Source organism: Agelaius phoeniceus, chromosome 3, assembly GCF_051311805.1.
Source record: "Agelaius phoeniceus isolate bAgePho1 chromosome 3, bAgePho1.hap1, whole genome shotgun sequence".
NCBI classification, from domain to species: Eukaryota; Metazoa; Chordata; class Aves; order Passeriformes; family Icteridae; genus Agelaius; species Agelaius phoeniceus.
In genome coordinates this window covers 65,280,888-65,302,588 of record NC_135267.1, presented here as the reverse complement: position 1 = coordinate 65,302,588, position 21,701 = coordinate 65,280,888, and the positions used below count along the sequence as shown (strand labels likewise).

General features: G+C 38.9%; 1 protein-coding gene across 2 annotated transcripts in view; it reads left to right on the top strand.

The window, feature by feature from the left end:
* Nucleotides 1–21,701, top strand: part of ARFGEF3 (ARFGEF family member 3) — a 95,519-nt gene that overhangs the window by 7,684 nt on the left and 66,134 nt on the right. For both annotated transcript variants that reach the window (XM_054629963.2, XM_077175482.1), the window contains exons 3-4: nt 6,003–6,084; nt 8,704–8,835. In XM_054629963.2, the coding sequence (XP_054485938.1) occupies nt 6,003–6,084; nt 8,704–8,835 (214 nt within the window). The remainder of the gene's footprint in view (nt 1–6,002; nt 6,085–8,703; nt 8,836–21,701) is intronic.

Below are 21,701 nucleotides of genomic sequence, written 5' to 3'. Positions count from 1 at the left end.
GAATGAGGTTTGTTTCTTTAGTTTCAGTGGTGTTTTTCTAAAAGAGCAGTGCTTGCTCTTTCTGAAACTAACTTACTGCCTTTCCTGATCTTCTTTGTATTAGTGAACCATAATAATCACCACTCCCTTGGGTCTTTGTTCCTTTTATAGACTCTTCCAAAAATTTATTCTATTTTGTGACAAAACCCCACAGTCTTGGCTGGGCTGAGGTTGATTTTCTTCACGGGAGCCGGTAGAATGGGAGTGGGGAGCAGCTGGGTGGGGCTGAGGATGAAAGCAGCCATAGTTTTAACTGTCAGACTTCTAACAACAAATGCAACTGAAATATTGACCTAAGGTTCCAAGGATGATAACAGGATAGCAGTATGTGTGTTTGTTTTAAACATTTGATCACTTTCAGTGCTTGCAGAAGAGTAGAAAATGAGAACATCATGAGGCTTTTGATAATTGCCTTAGAGAATGAAATATGGTTGGGGGCGAGAAGAGGGGTGGCACTGGAACTGAGGAGACTGTTTTCCTGCTAAATGGTGCAGGAAGAGGGGTGGCACTGGAAATGAGAGGACTGTTTTCCTGCTAAATGCTCTGCTCTGATCTTTGCTCGATGCTGTGCAAGTCATGACTTTCTTTGTTTTGAAAATGAAGAGGTGAGTGGGAATAATGAAAGTCTTTTCTCACATTTCCTTTATTTACATTCCATGAAAAGTAACAAAGCTGCAGGAAATTCACTACCTTTCATTTCCTTCAATGTTTGTTTGCTTAAGAAACTGAATATGCTGAAGTGCAGTGAGTATAAAATTACGTAATGCATTGCAAACGTGGGGATATTTTTAGCAACCGTCCCTTGTCAAGATTTAGCGCTGAACTGCTGTGAAAGTTGAATGGCATTGCAGATTACAGCGTTGACCTTCAAAATGTAACTAGTAATGACCAGAAATACACCTCATTCTCCTTTTTTTTCATCTGGTTTCTGTAACTCACAGCTGCAGTGGAGAAAATAAGGTAATTTCCAGGATGTCCATGTGATGATACCTCTGTGTCTCTTTTTCCGTTCCCTCAGCCTGCCTTTTTCCAGCATTGTAAAACTTCTCTGGATGGAAGCTTAATTCTCATAAAACACTTTACTTGTCATTTTGTGCTTAAAATTTGAAACACTAGACAAATCTTTAGCTTCCCTTCCAGAGTTACCAAATATCAGGAAGAGAGATTTCGTGGAATAGTTTGATAAACTTTCAAAATTGTAAGCTGAGCAAGTCCAGCTTGTCACCTCATCTTCATACTCCAAATCATAATCAACAAAATCACATAAAGGCTACAGATTGCATTATGATTAAGACCTGGTGAGGTTTGATGTGTCATCAAGCTTTTTAAGAGCAGAATTTTCAAGTGACTATTGATACCTTATGCACAAAGGGCAAATATCTGTGGAGGTGGATGTTCTAGGGAGAGCAGTGAGAATGTGTCAGAGAGAGATTACACTAGAGCTTTGGAGACTGGAAGCATCTGATTATTATTTTGGCCTTGTCCACCTTACTTTAATATTGTGTAGAATCTTTTGCTTTCTCTCTTCCTCTCCTCTCAAGTAAAAGTACGCCTTGTGCTTATAGGATTTTTTTTGGTTCTGTTTTGTTCTCATCTTGACAACAAGTTCCTATCTAGGAACTTTGTGTTTCTGTTAAAATCAAGATGTTATTAGCTAGTATAGCAAGGAGGCAAATGACCTCAGAAGTGCTCTTCAGCTGAGTGACTGTGCTGAGCTACTTAATTATGATCATATGAATTCTATGGTCTTGGCTGCACTGGCTTGGCTGGAGGATTAAATTGCTCATGCTTGCCTTTCCCATGAGTAGAGCTATGCTGCTTCTGTAGTGGCAAATTCATTTATCTTAGAAAGGATGTAAATAAAAAAGAAAAAATGGTTATAAATACCATTATGTCACTTCTTTAATACCAAGCAGTTTTAAATTGCAATCTCATTCACAATTCCAGGTTGAAAAAAGAATTATTAAAGTTCTAGCTAGGAAACTGTGTGAAATTACATTTAGGCATTATTCTGTCCTTTTTTTTCCCCTGTGTCATTAAACATCCTCTGATAAGCAACTCATATTTCCCTGCAAAGGCAGGCTTATTTAACTGTTGGGTGAAGACTTTGTGTCTGGGTTTGAAAAGCAAAATGATTGAAGGGAAGAGGGAATACATGAAAAAAAAGAGGAAGGAAAAATTAAATACTGAGTTGGATGGAACTCTGAGAGAGAGCTGATGTCAGCAGCTGAGGTGAGAAAATTGGATATGGAAAGAAAAGGAACATTAACCTTAAGTCAGAGGAGAAGAAGCCTTTCCATTGTAACTGGATAAAACCAAAGAGTTTTGTGCTCTGTAGGAAGGAAAATAATGAGATTTTTTTAAAAAATAAGATGCAAGTGGTGAAACGGAAAAATGAAAAGGCCTTCAGCCAGAGATTACAATTTCTTTAAAGGTGGAAGCTCACCGGATGGGTGCAAATATATGAGGCAAATCTCGTGACACAGGAAACATGCCCACAAGTGTCTCTGTGTTAGTGAGTAACTGGATTAAAATCCTGGCCCTGTGGATGCAAGTCAGCATTTATATCTACATAGTTTGGCAACAGTCTCCCAACTGTTGTTTGTTTTTTTTTTTCCAGGACCTGTAAACTGCAACTCTGAGTGCTTGTTCATTCTTACATAGCACGGTAGCACCAAAGTTGTCTAATGGTGCATGATCATCTTGTAGTGTCACAGTGTCATAAAGATAATTTGTTGTTTTATTTTTTCTTGAAAAGGAAGGTTCTAACTGGAAGGCTTCAGAATTTGTCTTTTATCCTATTGCTCTACTATTTCTCTAAGTACTACTGACAAACTTGTACTTGCATAGAGGTAGAAATTTTAGTGCTGGAGGGGTCTGTTGTAATCATCTGGTTTGACTTCCTGCATTGTGGAGGTGGGAGAACTTGCCTTGTATTTATATACTGTGGATTCCAAACCTCTCTCCAACCTGAGTTTGACTGTAATTCTCTTTGTAAGTGGGATGATAATATTTCTGCAGTAATATTTCTCTAGAATGTGAGCAAGGACTTAAATCTTCATTCTTCTTGAAGAGTTATTACTTGAAAAATGATGCATTTATTCCATGTCCTTAGTCCAGGTTTTAAATACTTCCATTATGCCTAAACTTGTTGGTGAAATCTTTTTACCAATTTCTCTAAACTAGTACAGGAAAAAAGATTTATGTTTCTATTTTTATATGTACATGTGTTCATATATACAACACTAGAATTTGTTTTATGTAAATTAAATCATTCCTATTTGTGCAAGGACAATGTTTGCTTCTGTTTGTTTTACATAAGGGTAGCAGCTGTGGGTACTTGCAGAATTCTGAGAATTCGTCTCTACCAATTATTTTCTCATCATGGGCCAACTCTTCTTCTTGAATAAGTGATGCTAATAATATTACACTGTGCTACTCTGTTCTTTTTAAGCAGCCAAGATGGAGAAAATCTTTTCAATCGTTGGTTACTCTGACTATATGTCAGACTTTGGCTATGACTGTTATCCTGCCTAATAAACAGTGTATCAGAAAATGGCAACAGTGGTGAATCAAATTCTTATCTGTTCTTTGACTGGGCTGTGAATAATTCTGTGGAATGCAAACTGGATGCTGATAAGGCCTTGAGGTTCTGAATTTTGCTTCTCCTATGTAATTTTCAGCGGGAAGATAATGCAGAGAGCTGTCTTATTTTTAATCTTTAATTTTCAGGAATGGGATTTAAAATAGTAGGATTATCACCATTTGCATGAAGGGAAAAATGCTTCATTTATCATGCCCCTTTCCCTAAATCAAGGAGGGGAAGGTGGGCTATGAGACTGTGTTCCAGGGACTAACAACAAGGAGTTAAGTTTAGGCAATTTCCTATCTTCATTACAGTTTTTATCATGAGAGTGAATTAATGACCCATTCTTTTCTCACTAAAGGCTTTTTTTGTCATTACAATGAGAATGGGAAGATTTTTATGATCTCTCTACATACAATAGTAATTTGTCTTGCTCTGACCCTTCTGGCAGTCTGTTTTGACTGACCTGCCAAAGCATCCCTTATTCCAGACCTGCAGGGAAAGAGGCAGGTTGATTGGTTGACAAGCCACAGCAAGCTTGGACAACTAGAAAGGTCATTGTAACCTAGGGTGCTGAATATAAAGGCTGTGTGTGTTCCCATCACTCATTCTGCAGTTGGCAAAGTTGACAGTCATGGAGTGAGGCAGCTCAGGAGGGACAGCCTGTGCTCTGGGAGGTACTGGCCCCAGATTATGCACTTGGTTCTGTCGCTGAGGTTTTTTGCTTGCCCTGGCAGGTAGCTTCCTCTCTTCCCAGTCAAAGGTGTTCCCTTCCTTTCATTCTCCCTCTGTTTTGTACTTGATGTGTTTCAATCAGGGTTAAGTTGGTATTTGTGCCTCAAACTCTGTGTGTATGTATGTCCACACCAGCATGCAGCAGTATGGATGCTCAAGAGTTATGGTGTGAAACTACTTTCTGTACATTATGTAAATGGAGAATGTTCTTAAACATGTTTTGAAGTGTATTGTTGTGCATCAGCTTATTCTGAGGACTTCACTTATGTAAAATGTCCTTCATGTGTAGTACTACAAAACCTGCATGAATTGTCACTTAACCATACAGAACTGCAGACGGTGCAGTACGCAATGAAATCCCATGGTGAGGGACTGCTCAAAACAGAGTGGAATTATAAACGGGCTGCAAACCTCATTCCATTACTTCACTGCACTCAAATCCATTGAGGTAATTCCAATCTGCATTCCCTATTTTGCAGCCTTATTGAACTGAATTCTTAAGACATTAGAAGGGACTGTGTTAATTTACATCCTTCTCTCCTGTTCTGCCTGAGGATTATCTGCCTATCCTTCATGTTCTCATGCTATCAGATGATGCATTTAAATGGCAGGTTGAACTGAAGTGTGAAGGTGCTCAAGCTAATCAAACATTGTAAGATATCTCTGCAGGTGTTTCATAGCTGTAGCATAGAAATGCTAAAGGCTTAATTGACTGAGTGTGTAACAAGAACAGGAAATGACACAATGGCAATTCATTTTCTCCAAGAATACAGTGGGAGCACAGTCTGCAGCAACCTTAATTAGATTTTCAGTTAAACATTTTTAGCAAGGATGGGAAGTTCAGCTAATTGAATCTGTTCTAATTTCCATCCTCCTGTTTGTCATTTTTTGCTCTTCTTTTTGGGACATCTATCAAAGCTCTTATTGTTCTCTGTTCATTGCAGTATGTGATGACAGATGGCAGGCAACATGCTGATGTGCGAGGTAGCTACACATAAGCCATAGGAGCTCCCACCTGTCTTCATTATCATGAAACTGAACTGGATCCACTCCAGTGGCTTATGACTTTCTTCATTTTCCCCTCACCTCCTAGTGTTCATCCACTTTAATGTGAGAATAAATTCATTCTGTATTAATAATGCCCAAAATGTTTATATGCTGTTGCAAAAATCTGTAGAAAGTCTAAAATGTGGTGTTCTGCCTAGAAGAGATGCAGGTCCAAATAACCATCAGTTTTTAGGGTCCTTCAGTTAGTACTATACACTGTAATCATCTTTTTTCCTTCTTTTTTTCCTGTTTGTGTCTGGCTGATGGAGCACCAGTTAATGCACAGGTACCTTGTTTTGGCACCCGTTGATCTGCTGATTTCAAATGCGAGTTCTCCTCACTTTAAGAGAGGGAGTATAACAAAGGCACAATGTAAAAGCACTTAAAGGTGCTTTCTGGATTAGAGATGTGTGAAGTGTGTGAAATATGCCAGCTTTCTTTAGAGGGTAAAAGTGCTTCACAGAATTGTGAAATTATCTTTGGATGCTGTATGCAAACATGATCTTTCTGAAATTGATACAGCCCTTCTGGAATGTTACTTGAATACCAATTTTAATTGCATTTTCCCCTCTCACTTGTTTTAAATTTTCCTTAGGGAGAAGTGTCTCCTTCCTCTTCAACTGGCTCTGGAATCAAAGAGCATGAAGCTGGCCCAGCAGGCTCTAGCAGGGATGCAGGTATGACTTTAGAGTGGGAGTGTGTTGGCAGGCAGTGGGTGTCAAAAAAATCTAGGCTTTTCTTTTGAAAAATACTACAGAAAAAGCATCTGTCCTTGAGTGAACCTAACAATAATGTTCACATTTCTGTTCAGAAGTTAGGATGCAAGTAAAGGCTGGTGATTTTGAAGAAGCCTAAAAATGTTTTGCAGATAGATGGGAGGTCTTAGATTTTAATATTGAAATGTAGATGTACTCTTCCTTGTGGCCCTATGCTACTCCCAGAAAAGTTTGCCACTGCTAAGCATCTTAGAAATTAAGCTGGGACTTGCTGTCTTCTTTCCTCTAGAAAAGAGGACAGCAGTGCTTGGAAGATGGAGAAGTTAATAGAGGATCTGGAGCTGTGTTCTTTATGTGTGGACACTTTTCTGGGTTTTTTGTACACTGAAAACAGTAGAAACAGCATCTGATTTGGAAGTCTATGAAATTGCAAAAGAGAACAGCAGTGCAGCACAAGCAACAAAAAAAAACTCTCCTGGGTTTGACAGTATAAAAACTAAAGCAGTTTACTGTTCTTTTAATTGGACAAATGAGTACAAGTCAGTAAATACTTATCACTAGGGCAATGCTAGTTGTGGAAAAGCCTGGCACACTGCTGGGGTGTGCCATAAAATCCATTTTCCAAAAAGAATTTTTTCCCTTGGAGGGAAAAAGAAATTGTTCTGGGAATATAAGATGTAAGTGGATCATTCAAATTCACCTTATCCAGCATATGAGGTGTCAGACACTTGGTTAGATAGTTCCTCATATTGGGCACGGTGAGGTTGTAGAAGGGAAGGGCTGTTAAGATAATAAAGGGTCTGGAGCATCTCTCTTATGAGGGAGGGCTGAGAGCTGGCACTGTTTAGACTGGAAAAGAGGTGCCTCCAGGGCTGGAGACACCACAACCTCTCTGGACAGCCTGTGTTTGATCACCCTTACTGTAAATTTTTTCCTGGTGTTCAGAGGAAACCTTCTGTGTTTCAGTTTGTGCCCAGAGCTTCTTGTCTTGTCAGTGGGCACCACTGAAAAGTTCCTGTCCTTTTTGCACTCTTCAGATATTTATATGTGGTGGTGAGATCCTCCCTGAGCCTTCTCTCTCCAGTCTGAGCAGTCCCAGCTCTCAGCCTTTCCTCATAAGAGAGATGCTCCAGTTTCTTTGTCATCTTAGCACTGACTCCAACAGCTCCATATCTCCCATCCTGAACTAAACATTCTTCTTTATATAGAAAACCCCATTATTGTCATTGCAGATTTAGTTAAATCTCATCAGGCTGTACAGAGCTAAAACACTTGATATTCTGGTATGTGGGAAATGCTTTAAAGCATTCTGAGTTTAAAACCCTGGCTGGCAGTTCAGCTTTACCCACTCACTCCTTCCCTCTCAGAGGTATGGGAGAGAGAATCAAAAGGGTAAAAGTGAGGAAAATTGTGGGCTAAGACAAAGTTTAATAGTGGAAGCAAAGCTGCATGTGCAAATAAAGGAATATGTGGAATTTGTTCACCACTTCCCATGGAGCAGCAAGTGTTTGGCCATCTCTAGCAAAGCAGGGCTTCATCATGGCTAACTGTTATATTGGAAGACAGATACCTTAACTGTGAATATCTGTGTTCCATCCACTTCCTCTTTCTTTAACCAGCTGTTGTTGCTGAGCACAGTGTCATATGGTTTGGGATATCCCAGTGGTCATGTTGGGGTCAGCCATCCCAGCTGTGTCCCCTGCCAAACTCTCTGCACCCCCAGCCTACTTGCTGGGGAACCAGTCTGGAGAACCAGTCTGTGTGAGCTCTGCTCAGCAATAGCAAAACTTGGGTGCGTTTCTAGTAGAGCTCCAAGGAAATAGTGTCACTGACAATGTCGGGAGATGTTCCTGAGATATTGGGCAGAGTAAATCTGATCAGTCTAAAATACTCAGTCTGAGGTTCAGTCAGTCTGTATTGAATTCAGTTCAACCAACCCAATGTCAGGACAAGGAATTTTGGTATCATGTCAGCTTGGGTTGGTTTCTGTGTGTGTTTGTGTTAGTCACTTGTTAACTGTGCTTTTTGTCTGAGGACTTGATTGTATTCATTAATGGTCAACTTCTGTATGACACAAAACACATTTTGCCAGGGATCAAAACTGCCACTTCCACAGCACTTGTGCTCTATTGGAGTAATTGGGACAGTAGGTGACTGTCTCCTGTTGGGCAGGAGATCTGATAGCACTAGTTCAATGCCAGGATGCTAGCCTGAGTGGGTTTTTTAAAAATTTGTTGTTTTGATGATCTGGGGGGCTGAAAAGGTTGCAGTCTCTCCCAGCTTCTAAAATACTGAGAGATTTTGCAAAGGACATTAGCTGAAGTGATATCAGTTACTGATGTCTGCTTTATTCTAGTCACTGGGGATGTGGGATGGGCAAAGATGATACTGCAATGGCAACTGACATGACACAGATCTCCCAGTTTTGCTGTTTTTCTTGTATTTTATATTATTGGATTAATTTGAAAATTTTAGACAGAAAGCCTAACCACCCTAGTACCAAGCCCTAGTAGGTTTAGGTGCAGTACTTTGCAGAGGCAGTTTTGTCTCAACATGTACATTGCCATTTTCTCTCTGCAGAAGCTGCTGTCTGATGAGAGGTTTGTATCCGTGGAAACAGACTCAGATGAGAAACAGTTGCTTAATCAGATGCTGAATGCTGTCAAAGTGACTCCATCGCTCAATGAAGACCTGCAGGTTGAAGTGATGAAGGTTAGTGTTTCACACACATCAGTGCTTGCAGCGGAGGCTGTGTGACTGAATGCTGGGGTTAGCAAACAAATTAGCTGCTGCCTTGAAAATCTTCATTTTAGGACAGTATTTGATTCCCTTTTCCTACTGGCAGATGTCAGTTGTTTTAATTTCTATTTTGTGTTTCCCTGGATTAGATAGGAAATAGTTTTCATTAACATTCAGAATACTGGTGGTTCCAGTTTTAACAAACTTCAGCAGCACAATCAATTTCCTCCATGGAAGAGCACAGGCAAAGGACTTACAGATCTGGAAGTTTGTTATTGAGCTTTAGTTGTTGTAGGATGGGCTGTGCACACTTGTAATTTTGTATTGTGTGTGCACAGGTGCTGTGTAATTTGTTAGCTGTATTTTCTCTTTGCAAAGTGCTAACGACAGAGCTTGCATGATCTGTTTAGGCATCAAAATGTCCCTGGACCAGTGCGTAAGGGAAATTAGTGTTTTGTATACTCTGTCAGAACTTCAATTTCTATGAATACTCTAGCATTCTCCTGTGAGCATGTTAGGAACTGAGCTGCCAGGAGGTTCTGTTTTGGCAGGGAGGCGATACCAAAATGCCTTGCCTTGTGATCATGTTGGTTGTATGACTTAAAAGTCATTTTTCTATATCAGTATTGGCAATACCTGTATAATTTGTACAAGCAAGATGATGGTGGACAGTTTTCAGGTGTTTGGGTGTAAACTTTGCGCTGCAGGGTTTGTTGTGCTATAGCTGATCATTGGTGAAACCATTTTGGAACAGACCTGGTGCCCCTTTATGCATATTCATTATACCTAGTGCTGATTGATATATTTGGGTCTATTCCTTGACCATCCTTTATTTCTAAGTGCATAGATTAGTTATTTTGTTTCTTCCATGTAACATCTTGGGTCTAATGAATGTATGTTATCCACTTAGAAACTGCTCTCTACCATCTGTACTCTTTACACTGGAGGTGGAATATGCACACTGTGTCAGAACTCTCAGAGAGGTGAACCTAGCAACAAAAAAAAGGAGTAGTATTTGTGTGGACTGTTACCTGTTTTATGGCAGCAGGCTTCTGCTTAACTGATGACACCCTACTCTGCCTTCCTAACCCAGCACGCCTCCTTCCTGCCCCTTTTGTCTCTACAGAGGGAAAGGGGAAGAGTTAAGTACTTGCTGTACTGAACCAACAGGCTCCTCTTGGAATGCAATAATTTTTTACAAGTTACTTTTTTTACATTCTTGAATGTTACAGATTCAGAATGTGCATGCACAGTTTCTTTGAAACCCTGAATGTACATCTGCAAGGCAAAGCCCCCACACTAAGAAGAATGTGAACACTGTATTTTTCTACAGTTCTGAGTAAATATCTTCTCAAGTTCTCTTGACATGTGAGAAGCAAATATAATTTCAAAACATCAAACCGCAGAAAACCCAAGCCAAGACATTGTATTTATGTATGCTTTTTTTAAATTAGAAAACCATGTTCAGTTCCAGTTTAAGTGCAAAAGAGAAAAGAGAACATTGTCTTAATTTCACTGAGTGAAATTTTGATGTGCAAATCCTTAGCAAAATGTATATATTGGTAAAAATCAGGCTACAACTTCAACTTCCCATTTTGAGAACAAAGCAAAATTCTATTTTGATTTAAATATTTCAAGAGACATGAGGGCCAGAACATATTGTAATCAGGACAGTTAAAACACAGACTCATTAGATCTGAGCCTTGCCTGACAGTCAAATCAAGCAGACATCTCTACAGATTGTAACCTGAAGGTTACAGATGTCATTGCAACACTTGAAAATGTTATTAGCTAACCCGGGCCTGATGAATGGCTGAAGCCTTTAGAGAGGAAGGAGGGAGATTTCTAGCAGCTGGTCTCAGCAATGTGTTTATGTCCTTGGATCTGCTAAAATGTGTCCTCAAGACAGCTTATGATTCTACATTAGACTGTGTTATTCATTCGGAGAAGATAAAATATGTCTTTATCTAGTGCAGATAGACATTAGACACTCCTGAGTGTGAGCAGGTTTTCACACTCCTGAGTGTGAAACTGTGTCAGCCGTGGTGCCGGCCTGGTTCTTTGTGACTCACTGCACAGTTGCACCAGTCTCACAGGTATTAAGAGTGCAACCATCAAAGATTACACAAAAGCTTTTAGTCGTGCAAAATCAGTGTGAAAGTAGACATGCAGGAGTACAGAATTCACTGTAAGTTGCTGGTGTGTAAGCTACTAAATCACTTAAATGCATTTGGGGATTTTTTTCAATATTCTATCCAAAATATCTCCTGCTGTTCCCAGTAAGAATATGCCAGAAATTTACACTTCCCATACTATCAAAAAAAAAGTCTTGGATATTTATATTAATGATCTGTTATGATCCACCTGTATTACAGATGGAAGTGTGAAGGGATCTGGTTAGCTGAGGAAGGCACTCTGTAAAGATGCTTTTTACATTCAGATGACTGCATGTTGGAATTGGCAGTGAAAGGAAAGAGGTGCAAGGGCAGTTAGTTGTCTTGCCTCACACACTTTTGGAGCATGTGCAGTATTGTGAAGGGCCATCCTTAGACAGGAATAGTGGTATGAGTAGCTCTAATGGTTGCTGTAAATAAATGGAGAAAAGTGCTAGCTGGCTCTCTTCTGGAACTGAAAAAAGCAAAGTTGGGGCCTCTGTTTTAAAGATGGAAGGACATTGACTACCTTATGGCTAGGTACCAAATCCTTCTGATTCTTAAGGGTGAGTGACATGGAATGCTCTGCTGATTGCCATATTGGAGGATCAAAAAACCAGCACTCTGATAGTATTCAGACTTAAAGGCCAGGGCTGGGGACTGTGCAGGAGTGTGTCCTGGGCAGCCAGGGAAGATTTGAACTGCCCAAATGCAACTGTCAAGATGAACTTAAAGCTTTCCCCTCCCACATTATCTCTCCCCTCTGTGCTAGGTGAGGTACTTCTTACCTTTGCATAAACTTGGCTTGACACTCTGCTTCTTCTGAATACCTCTTGGGGATTGTGCCTTTCTCTTTAGAAAGGTTTTTCATGTAGTCATTATATGAGGAAATTCCTCCCTTGAATGCCAGAATAGAAGTGATACTCTGAAGTCCTTGCTGATTTTTCTTGCAGAACACCCTTATAATTGCTAATAACTGGGTAATTCTTATGCCAGGAGCACTTTTATGCCCAAAAAAGGCAGTGATCTTTTCAGTGAGGAAGGAGGAAAGGCTGTGGTTTCTCTTTGACATGAATGGGCATGAATAACAAACACAGGTGTATTAACTGGCTTTGATTTCCCACATATCAAAGCAAGCTGTCTGGGTATATAAATTTTGCATTCAGACTTGTATGTTGTTTAACTGCTAAGCCAAATATTTCTTTGGAATATCTCAATTACTACCCACTCTGTGTATTCTCTGTATTTCTGATACATTTTATGGTAGAGATTTATTAGTATTTTCACACTAGGGACTAAAGTGAGGTTATTTAGGTGCTTTAATTTGTATTAATAGATACTGAGATAATTCAGGAAGTCTGACTAGAGAGAATAGTGTGTCTGACACAAGGCCACTTTAGTATTCACCTTTGCTCTTGTCATCTTTGTTGCCATAAGACTGAAAAGCCTTCTAATATGTATGTTACCAGTTTGTGTTTTACTATGCTCAATTAGCTGTGTCAGTGGAAAGGAAAAACCACACAATCATACAGTACCTTGCTGATGATTTTGTTATACATCAATAACTTCAGTTTCAAACTGAATAATTAAATATACTTTTATATTTTCTTTAGAATACTCATGTAGGAAGGAAGAGATATATTGATTGCTAATCAAAAGCAATGCTTTATCAGTGAGATACCAAAGTGACTCACTGCTCTATTTCTACAGCTGCAGATGCATAGAAAAAATCAGGAGGACAGTAATTTAGCACTTTCCTTGGATGAACATGATCACACAGTGGGGCTGGCTCAGAAGTGGGAAAAATTTTGTTGTGTGACATGTTGCCATGTTATAATTGAGTGAAATGCAAGGGTGTCTCTCACATTGAGGGGTGTGGACATTTTGTTGACGTTAAGCACTAGACTAACAAGCTGTAGATAGTCTGCAGCAGAAAGGGGACATGTTCTGGACTGAAGATTAACACTTGCTTTTGAGTTTAGTTGTGAAGTCAGGGGATCCTGATTTCCCCCTCCCCGGCTCGATGCTTTTAAATTCTGGCTTCAGATATTTTTAAAACCTCCTCTCCAAGCAGTTAGACCTTTGCTTGGAGAAATACATGAAGTATTGACAAAAGCACCATCAAATATTGTCAGATCAGCAGTGGAAAAGGAAACTGGGAATCTAATCTATAGCTGAACCTCTGGATTGCAGTCACTTCAAACCTCAGCAATTCTGTGATTTTGACTTTCTCTCTTTGAGTTTTTGGTAATTTTTCATCACTAGCCCTGACTCTAAAAAGCTATCTCTCCAGGAAAGACTGCAATTAGGCTTTGAGTGTAACTGTGGCACCCAGACAGCTGAAACCAAATATTGAGGAAGTGGGAAGTATGGAAGGAATCCTAAACAGGAGAGACACTTGGATATTTTTCTTTTTTTTCCTTTTTCCTTTATTCTCATGCATGTTATAGTCACTTTCATTTATGAGTTGACCACCTTTTTAATAATGCAGTACTTCTATCTGACTGTGATAACATTATTCTCAGATAACAACAAAAATGTTTAATGAAGAATTGCAAATTACAAGATGAATCCTCACATAGAAACAAGTTCTTCAGACAAACCAGATACACAGAAACAAATTCTCCAGATAAACCAGATACACTGTAATATAATGGGTACTGAACTAAGAAAGTTGCTCTTAGGACAAAGGTATGTGTAAGATTTCCCTATCTACTGCATCCTTTTGTTTTCTTCAGTCACAGAGACAGCCTTGTCACATAATTCAATGCATTTCAGTCCAGTCTATGTCCACATTTCCTGGGAAATTTAGAGCTTGCAGGACAGAAATTTTCAAGCAAGAAAAAGAATAATGACCTCTTGTGAAAGAAACTCAGTTTTTGGATTTGATGTTTTTCCAAATACTTGTTCTTTATTTCACTGTTCTAATTAATGGTTATATGCTGGGCATGTTATGAATATATACTCTGTTTCTGTCAGTGAAGATTCCAAGCTTTGCTCCTTATTATATCTCAGAAGACTTCCCACGGTTGAGTTGCAGCAACCTTACTTGTGGTGGTTTTTTAATAGACTTGAGGATTGCTTTGAAACAAAAAAATAATCTTCCAAAGTGGCTCTAGAGGGAAGACTTTTCTAGTTCCCATCATTTACCTATTGTACATGGCGAACAGCAGTTTCATTTAGGAAAGATTAGTTTATTCCCAGTGACTCCAACTTGCATTTGTTTCTGGATTAGGTGTATTTCTTGCAGATGGGCAAATTCTTTAGGATTTTTCTTCTGTAGGCTTTCAGTGAGGAGTCAGCCAGAAGTCTGTTTTATCTGTGAATGGGGTTTAATGAACCCTTGCTAAATCTGCTGTGTCAAGGCAATCTTTTCTCTTTGTCTTTTCACTGATCCATTAATACAGCATTTGGGAGCTCTCCAGTAATAATAGTAGACAGCTCTCTTTGTGATTTCAGTTTTCACTTTGGATATATTTGGAACTGAAATCTGACTTAGAGTTCTGTGGTAAAACTTAGTTTGTGTAAGGACAAACTGTCTTTAGGTTGAGTATTAGCAGCTCTTCTTTCTGAGATTGCTACCATAATGCTTTAAAGGTGCAAAGTGATTCTTTGTGCTAAGACTCATCTCCTAGTTTTTATTAATTTATATTCTGTAATAACTAATTAGATTGATAGGGCTCCTGTTACGCTGTCAAATTAGTCACTTGAGAAGGTCACTATTGAAAGTCTACAAGGAGTCTGAGAAAGTTTAGTGACCTTTTTTTTTTTGCCTTAGTTTTCATAGCAGTTATAGTTGACCTGTTTTAGGGTCTGTACAACCATGTTGTTACAGGTTCAGGGAGGTAGTCCCGATGTGGTGCAAATATTGAATGAAAGGGGACTGTGCTTCACCAACCAAGCAAAACTTACCGTTAATTATTTCAGAAAACTTGTCAGGAACTTTGTTGCTGCTTGAGCAAGTCTTTGGCCCTCCAAGACAGAGAACAATTCATGTATTTGAAAAATGGCTCCAAAGAGTTTGATCAAAAACGTTGACACAACACAACTGTACAATCCCAGTCTCTGTGCATGATTATATTCTAAACAATTTTCTTGAGTATTAATAAATGAGATGATAACTCATAAGCTCTCACAGATACATATCTTCTCATTATTTTAAGATTAATGTTTATGAAACATATTTTTCCACATACAATGTGGTTATACTTAGTTGAATATAATTTACAACTGTTCTGCTTTGTCTTGAACTGTAAAATCAAATGGAGGTGTGTTAGCATCTGCTCTGTTAAAGAGGGGATTCTGTAAAGACTTTCACAGCATCATGCAAATAAGATTTTTTTTTAAGATCAGTCCTGCTGAGAGATGCTACATAGAGTTCTTAGTGCTTAGCCTTTTCATAAGTTAAATTTTTGTAATGTAGGCCAACTACAAATCCAGACCCTCTTGGGTTTGCTTGTCTCATTTTACTTCTTTCTGGTTATTTTTGAAAGTCATTTTATTCATGTGCTTAGTTATAAGTAACCAGGTTAATTCCAATGGATTGAATTACCTACCTTGTGGGCTTCAAGATAAGCTCATCCTTTCCTGAGTTAATTAGAACTATGGTAAATGCCTAGTACTGTGATTAAAGAATTCCCCTGGTTCTTAGGTGCCTGGTCATTGTAGCCAAACCCAGGCTTGAATTAAATAGCAGAGCTTTCTCCTTAAGGAATCCAAAGGCATGATAATGGTAATGGCCTGAATGTGGCCAAATGGATGCTGGAGGATAACTGCCTAAACCAGTCAGTAGTGAATGCAGTATCTCTATAATGAAAACTCTTTCCAGGATCCATGGCTTTTCCTCATCACCATTCTGTGCTTGAATTCAATCCCTGAACAATCTCTATGGGTTTCATCATATGTGTAATTTCAAAAATCTAAGCAGAGTGTTGGTCAGCTTAAAAGTTTTGCAGGATAGAAAAGTAGGCTTAGTTTCTTTCCTGAAGAAATTCTAGTGCAAAAATTTTAACTGTCTCAGAGTTGTGGGATTATGAAGGTGTTTTCAGATAGAGAACATGCTCATTCTGTCACATTGGAACTGTCACATTTGGTGTGGCATAATCAAAATCATTGGCATCAACCAAAAAGCAGCGAGTCCCTAGTTCTGTAAAGTGTAATTTCACACCTATCAAGTGTGGAAGTACAAGTTCTTATAGACTTTTTTTAGTCTGACACACATACCAAGAACCTGGAGTTCACTTAACCATTACGAAGATGAATTGCAAAGGCATTATATGATCAGAACCCCAAATATAGAAACGCTTTAACTTTGACACATGGCCTTTTAGTCTTTTGCCAGCTGCCAGACATTAATGCTTACTGGTGGTGACAGTGGCAAGTTCTGCCAGCCAAAGTGGCCACACAACAGTGGCATGAAAGGGTCACTTGCCATCGCTTTTGCACGCAATTGTACCTGTACTGCAGGTGTGCCATAGCTGTGCACAGATGCACCCAGTCTACTCCTTCTTGCTTATCAGCCTCCCATGATTAGGGCCGCTGCTACCATAGCTGTTAGCACCATCTGGCCCTGGGGCAGCTGAGAGGAGAACTTGTGTCCCAATAAGCTGTTCTGACACTGCCAGCCAGCTCCTTGTGTCCTGTACCCTGGAGCTCCTCACGTCTCTTGTAAGAGAGGAAAAAGAGAGAAACTGTATGTGACATGGCAGTTGGTGATGCAACCACAAAACCAGCTTATCTGGCTTTTTAATAGCATTTTCCTGGATGCAGGTGAGGATATGGTCTGGGATAGGGTAAAATCCTCTGGCAGGCCAGGCGACCTGTGGGACACCACTTCCTAGGTTGTGTTGAGGCTAACTTCTTGCCAATTAATCTAGTGACTTGAAACAGTAATTTTAAATCAGCTGTTGTAAAATACATTGCCATACAGAACGCTTCCCTGTTACAGCTTTGCATTATCTGAGAGCAAGGGAGTTATCTTCCCTCCCCCCTGCCCAAAAAATTCTCTTGTTGTCAAGACAAAATGTCAGAATTTTCCACCCAGGGGAGACACCAGTTCTTTTTTTCCTTGGCAGCTCTAGCTCTGCTTAAATCCGTGTGTTGACATCCTTTTGAATCATTTTAGTAATTGGTGCATGAAACTTCATTTTTATTTGAGAACTCTTTAAACTATTTGTTGGTGTTTTCCAGTTTGGTATTTCTCCTTTTTCACTTTTGTTTTACTCAGATTTGCATAGTATAATTTGTAAAGTAATGCAGTATACCTGAATAGGCTGTAATCTGTAGAGGAGGAAATGTCATCCTAGTACTGCTGTTCAGCCTTTTTCTTTATTTTTCCCTGCCTTTAATTGTTAAAATTCCAAAGATAAAACCCCCTGTCAGAATGTTGACAAACACTGTTAAGTATTTTTCAAACTTTGAATAATTTCTTTCCTTTCTACAACTGTACTACATAAGCAGAAGTTTCACTTGGTTTCATGCCACCATAAATAGTGTTCAGCAGCAGTTCTGTTTTATTCCAGTGAACTAAATGGGCATTTTCTTCTCTGAGCACTCAGCATGCCAGTGCTGATGATGTGTGAGGTTCTCCTGTACCAGATATAGTCCTTATATCTGAAGCCCTGGTGCATTCATAATGCTGAGCAGCATTTATGGGTTTACTAATTCATAGCATTATGTCCTCTCTCTCCATAATTAAAATCTGCTGTTTGGTACAGTGACACATGGTGACTTAGTGTAAATGACTTCATTAATGTGCTTTGTTTCTCTTGCCCTTGTTTTCCTTCAAGGCCAAAGAGTGCAACATGAGCAGGTTACCAGTTATTCTGACAAATAGGGAGACACCTTCTGTCCAAACTATTTTGCAGAAATACTGGATGACTTTAAATGTCAAACTACTGAATGAGGTAAAGGGCTGTCCTTCCTATCAGGGTTTTCCTCTGAGGGGCAGGATGTGAGAATCACCTGACACACGTTGCATCCAAGTTTACTAGCCTGCAAATGAAGTAAGTCAGAAAAGGCTTCTTTTACAAATCCCACAAAGGGATTAGAGGTGGTTGCAAAATTGTTTTCTTTTTAAATTGTAAAGTTTTGAACCTTTTCTGTCTTTCTTGGGGGTACTGCTTGCTTTCCTATACACTGTGCTTATTTCATGTGCCTCCACATGAAATAAGCTCTTCAATGTGAGAATTGCTTTGTACTACAGATATGTACTAAGCACTTAAGGAACTTGGCTAGCAACGATAGGCAGCCTTACAATCTAAAAACATTCCCACTTTTTTCCTCTTCAAGAGGTCACAGAATGGTTTGGGTTGAAGGGAACCCTAAAGTTCAGCTAGTTCTAATGCTCCTGCCATGGACAGGGGCACCTTCCACTAGACCAGGTTGTTCAAATCCCCATCCAACCATTAAAGTATGGAATCACACAGAAACACAGAACAGGCAAGGTTGTAAGGGACCGCAGTGGTTATCTGGTCCAATCTCTCTGCTCAAGCAGGGTAATCCTAGAGCACATAGCACAGGATGGATAAACATTGTGATGTCAGTTTAATTACATTGCACTTCATTTTGTTTCCTGTACATTTTCTTTCAACTGACATATCAGAGGCCGAGTTTTTGGTTTTGTTTCTACTTATTGTGGAAACTACCATGTGCATACTCTAATACTACATTTGGGACTGTATCCTGGGACTCCAGGGTGTAGGAATTATATTTCTTGTTCCATGATGGTCAGAGCTTCAACAGTAATTAAAATAAATACTTTCATTATGGATAAACCATTTATGGAAATGTGATCTCATTGGGCATTTGCAAGATAATGCAAGCCAGTTAAAAAATCCTGGAAGCTGTGTGACTTTGAAACTGTCTCTACAGTCATATAAGTTCCTTCTTCAAAAAAGAAAAAAAAGAAACAAAATGTGGTTTAGAGTCCATACCAATCAGTAAAAGCTGGTTTTCAATTTTGTTTTTTACTGGAATTGCTTTCTAGTTATTAGTAACTGCTTTGTAGTTTTGTTTTTGCTTTCCATACCAGTGGTTGCAAAAACAACAAGTTATTGCCCAAGAAAGCCTCTATCTTTCTTTTCTTTAATTTTTTTAAATACAGATTGTTTGAGTTAGTATCATGAGTAGTTAAGCAGTCTGTGGGGGTATCCTGTTTGTAGACTCAGTGTTTTCAGTGGATTGGAATTATTAAGTTTGTTTTTGTTTGGTTGGTTTTAGTCCCATTTTTCATCCAGTAATTTAAAAGAGAAGCCTGCTGTCTTCCTGTTTGTTCCACATAAAAGGGAAAACAGGCAAGTTAAGTGTTTGGATCATTGCCATGACTGTAAATGAGTCCTGCAGCAGTGCTGATGGAAATCATAGCTGAGAGCAGTCTTGTGTATTGGTCAGAGACATGTTTCAGAACTTACAAATGATTTGTGGTAGCAGTGGAGTAAGCCAAGAATATACTGGCTGATTACTTGTGCTTCTGTCATTTGGTTGCATCAGGTCGTATGCCCTTTCTCTAACTAGTGGGTTCCCAGTATTATTTTTTAGAAAGAATAGCAGTCAAAACTTAGCAGTCTTTTTGCTGAAATTCTCTTTTGCTTCATAGCAAAGTTTTGATCATCACTTCCTTACTGAGCTTGATCTCTGATGTTTCTATCATTCACATGTTACATGCAGATTTTTGGGATTTGTGACAGAAAAGAATATATATATTTGTGGGTGTGTATATATATGCACTGACTTTTCACAATTCAGCTCTATAAAAGATGGAAATTAAAAAAAAAAAAAAACAACAACAAAAATATAAACACACACAAAAAAAAAAAAGGAGGGAAGAAAGAGATTTTGCAGGGCAAAGGCTTAAAAGAACGCCTGAACTTACGTGTCCTTCCATGAATTGTAGTGTCTTGGCACCCAGGTTTTGATCTGTGGCAAACATTAGATAGTAACACATACTACAAAGCCAAGATGGACAAGAGAGCAGAAAATCACATGAAGTAAATAAGGGTTTACAAGTAGGGAAAATCAGGACACACAAACCACTGAATAGGATTAGTCATGGATGTCCATCGTGCTTCTTAGTGTGATAAGAAGAGATTTGTCAGTGGGAAGTAACACTTGGCTCTGTGTGTTTAGAAACTGTGTTCTACACCTGTGTTTTACACAGCAGTGTCTGGAGGATACAGATCAGTTTTTCCTTGAGTATACTGAATATATATATTTTAGCCAGCTGCTGAGCTCTCACAGCTATTAGAAATGTCAATAAAATTTCAGTGTAATTAATAGCTGAGAAAGTGAGGCCCCACAGCTGACTGTGAGGCTGGCCAGTAGTTAAGAATCTAGTTAGTGCTAAACAAAATTGTTTGGCTTCAAAGCTTTAAATTTTTCACATATGGACTGAGCAGCAGATGGAAATAACAGTCCTTATAACTTATGTTATTATTAGCCAAATGAGATTGAGAGTTTTTATAATTGACTGTTTACCTTTCTGTTGTTCTATAGAATTTGCTCTGGGGACAGGAAAAAAGGTACCACAGTTCCTTTTCACTGGCACTTGTGCATGTACCAGTAAATGTTATGGATTGCAGAGAAATTTGTGGAGTTTTCTTCCTGTATATACAAATAAATACAAAGAAATACTTCGTATTTCTTCCTGTCAAGAAATACAAAGTACAGCATTCTCAATTATTTGTAGTTAGATTGCTTTCTCTGGCAAGTTCAAGTGCTGTGTAGCTTGTATCTCTCCTTGTAATATTGAGGTGGGCTGTATAACGCTTTTAAGAAATTCCATTTTGTCCATTTCAAAGAAAAGAGAAACCATGAAGAAGGGATTTGGCTCAGAAACTTTGCTCCCAAGATAAATGCTAAATATCTAAAAAAGTGTTTCTAGTGCAGGACTATTGTAATTCATAAGAGTAGTGTGCCTTTTTCGGTTGTCACTACCCCTAGTATTTATCCACATTATTCAGCTTCTATTTATGAAGGACTGAGAGTCAAATCAAGATATCATATACAGAAAACTGTAAAATTGCCATTACACAATGGTTTACTTGGAACACTTTTTGTAGTAAAATCATTGTCTGTAAGAAGAGGATCAAGCTCCTTACTGGCATTTTATTTACAAAACAAAAATGCAAACAAGCAAACAGAAAACCCAACAACCTTAGAGTAAGGTGTGACATCCTGTAGTGAAATACAGGTTTTCTGCTAAGAAAAACACTTGTAAAGGTGCAGTGCATTTCAGTGTATAGTAACTTTTCAGTATGACTCCCAAAATGCTAAACAGTTTATTTATGTCCTCCTTCAGGAAAATGTCACACTCACCTGTGGACAGATTCTTCTGTACTTTGCTTCTAGTTAACAGCCATTAATGTTGACTTATCTGATGCCCCAAACTTCCTTGTGAAGCAGAGAACAGCAGTTCTGAGTAGGGCTGAGAAGCTGTAGGGACCAATACATTAGTGTTAATGTGATTTGATATTTGCTGCTACACTTATCCCAAGAAACTTATTCTATTTCAGAACAAGCCAAACATAAATTCTGGTACTGGAGGGCTTTTATGCTTTGAAGGAGAGAGAACAGTAGCTGAGATTCTTTCTTCTGTGGGGCAGAGGAGATTGGAAAGGAAGACAGGAGAGAGGGAAGAAATCTTCAGACACAAAAGGCATCAGACACCACAGCATCTCTCGCCGCATT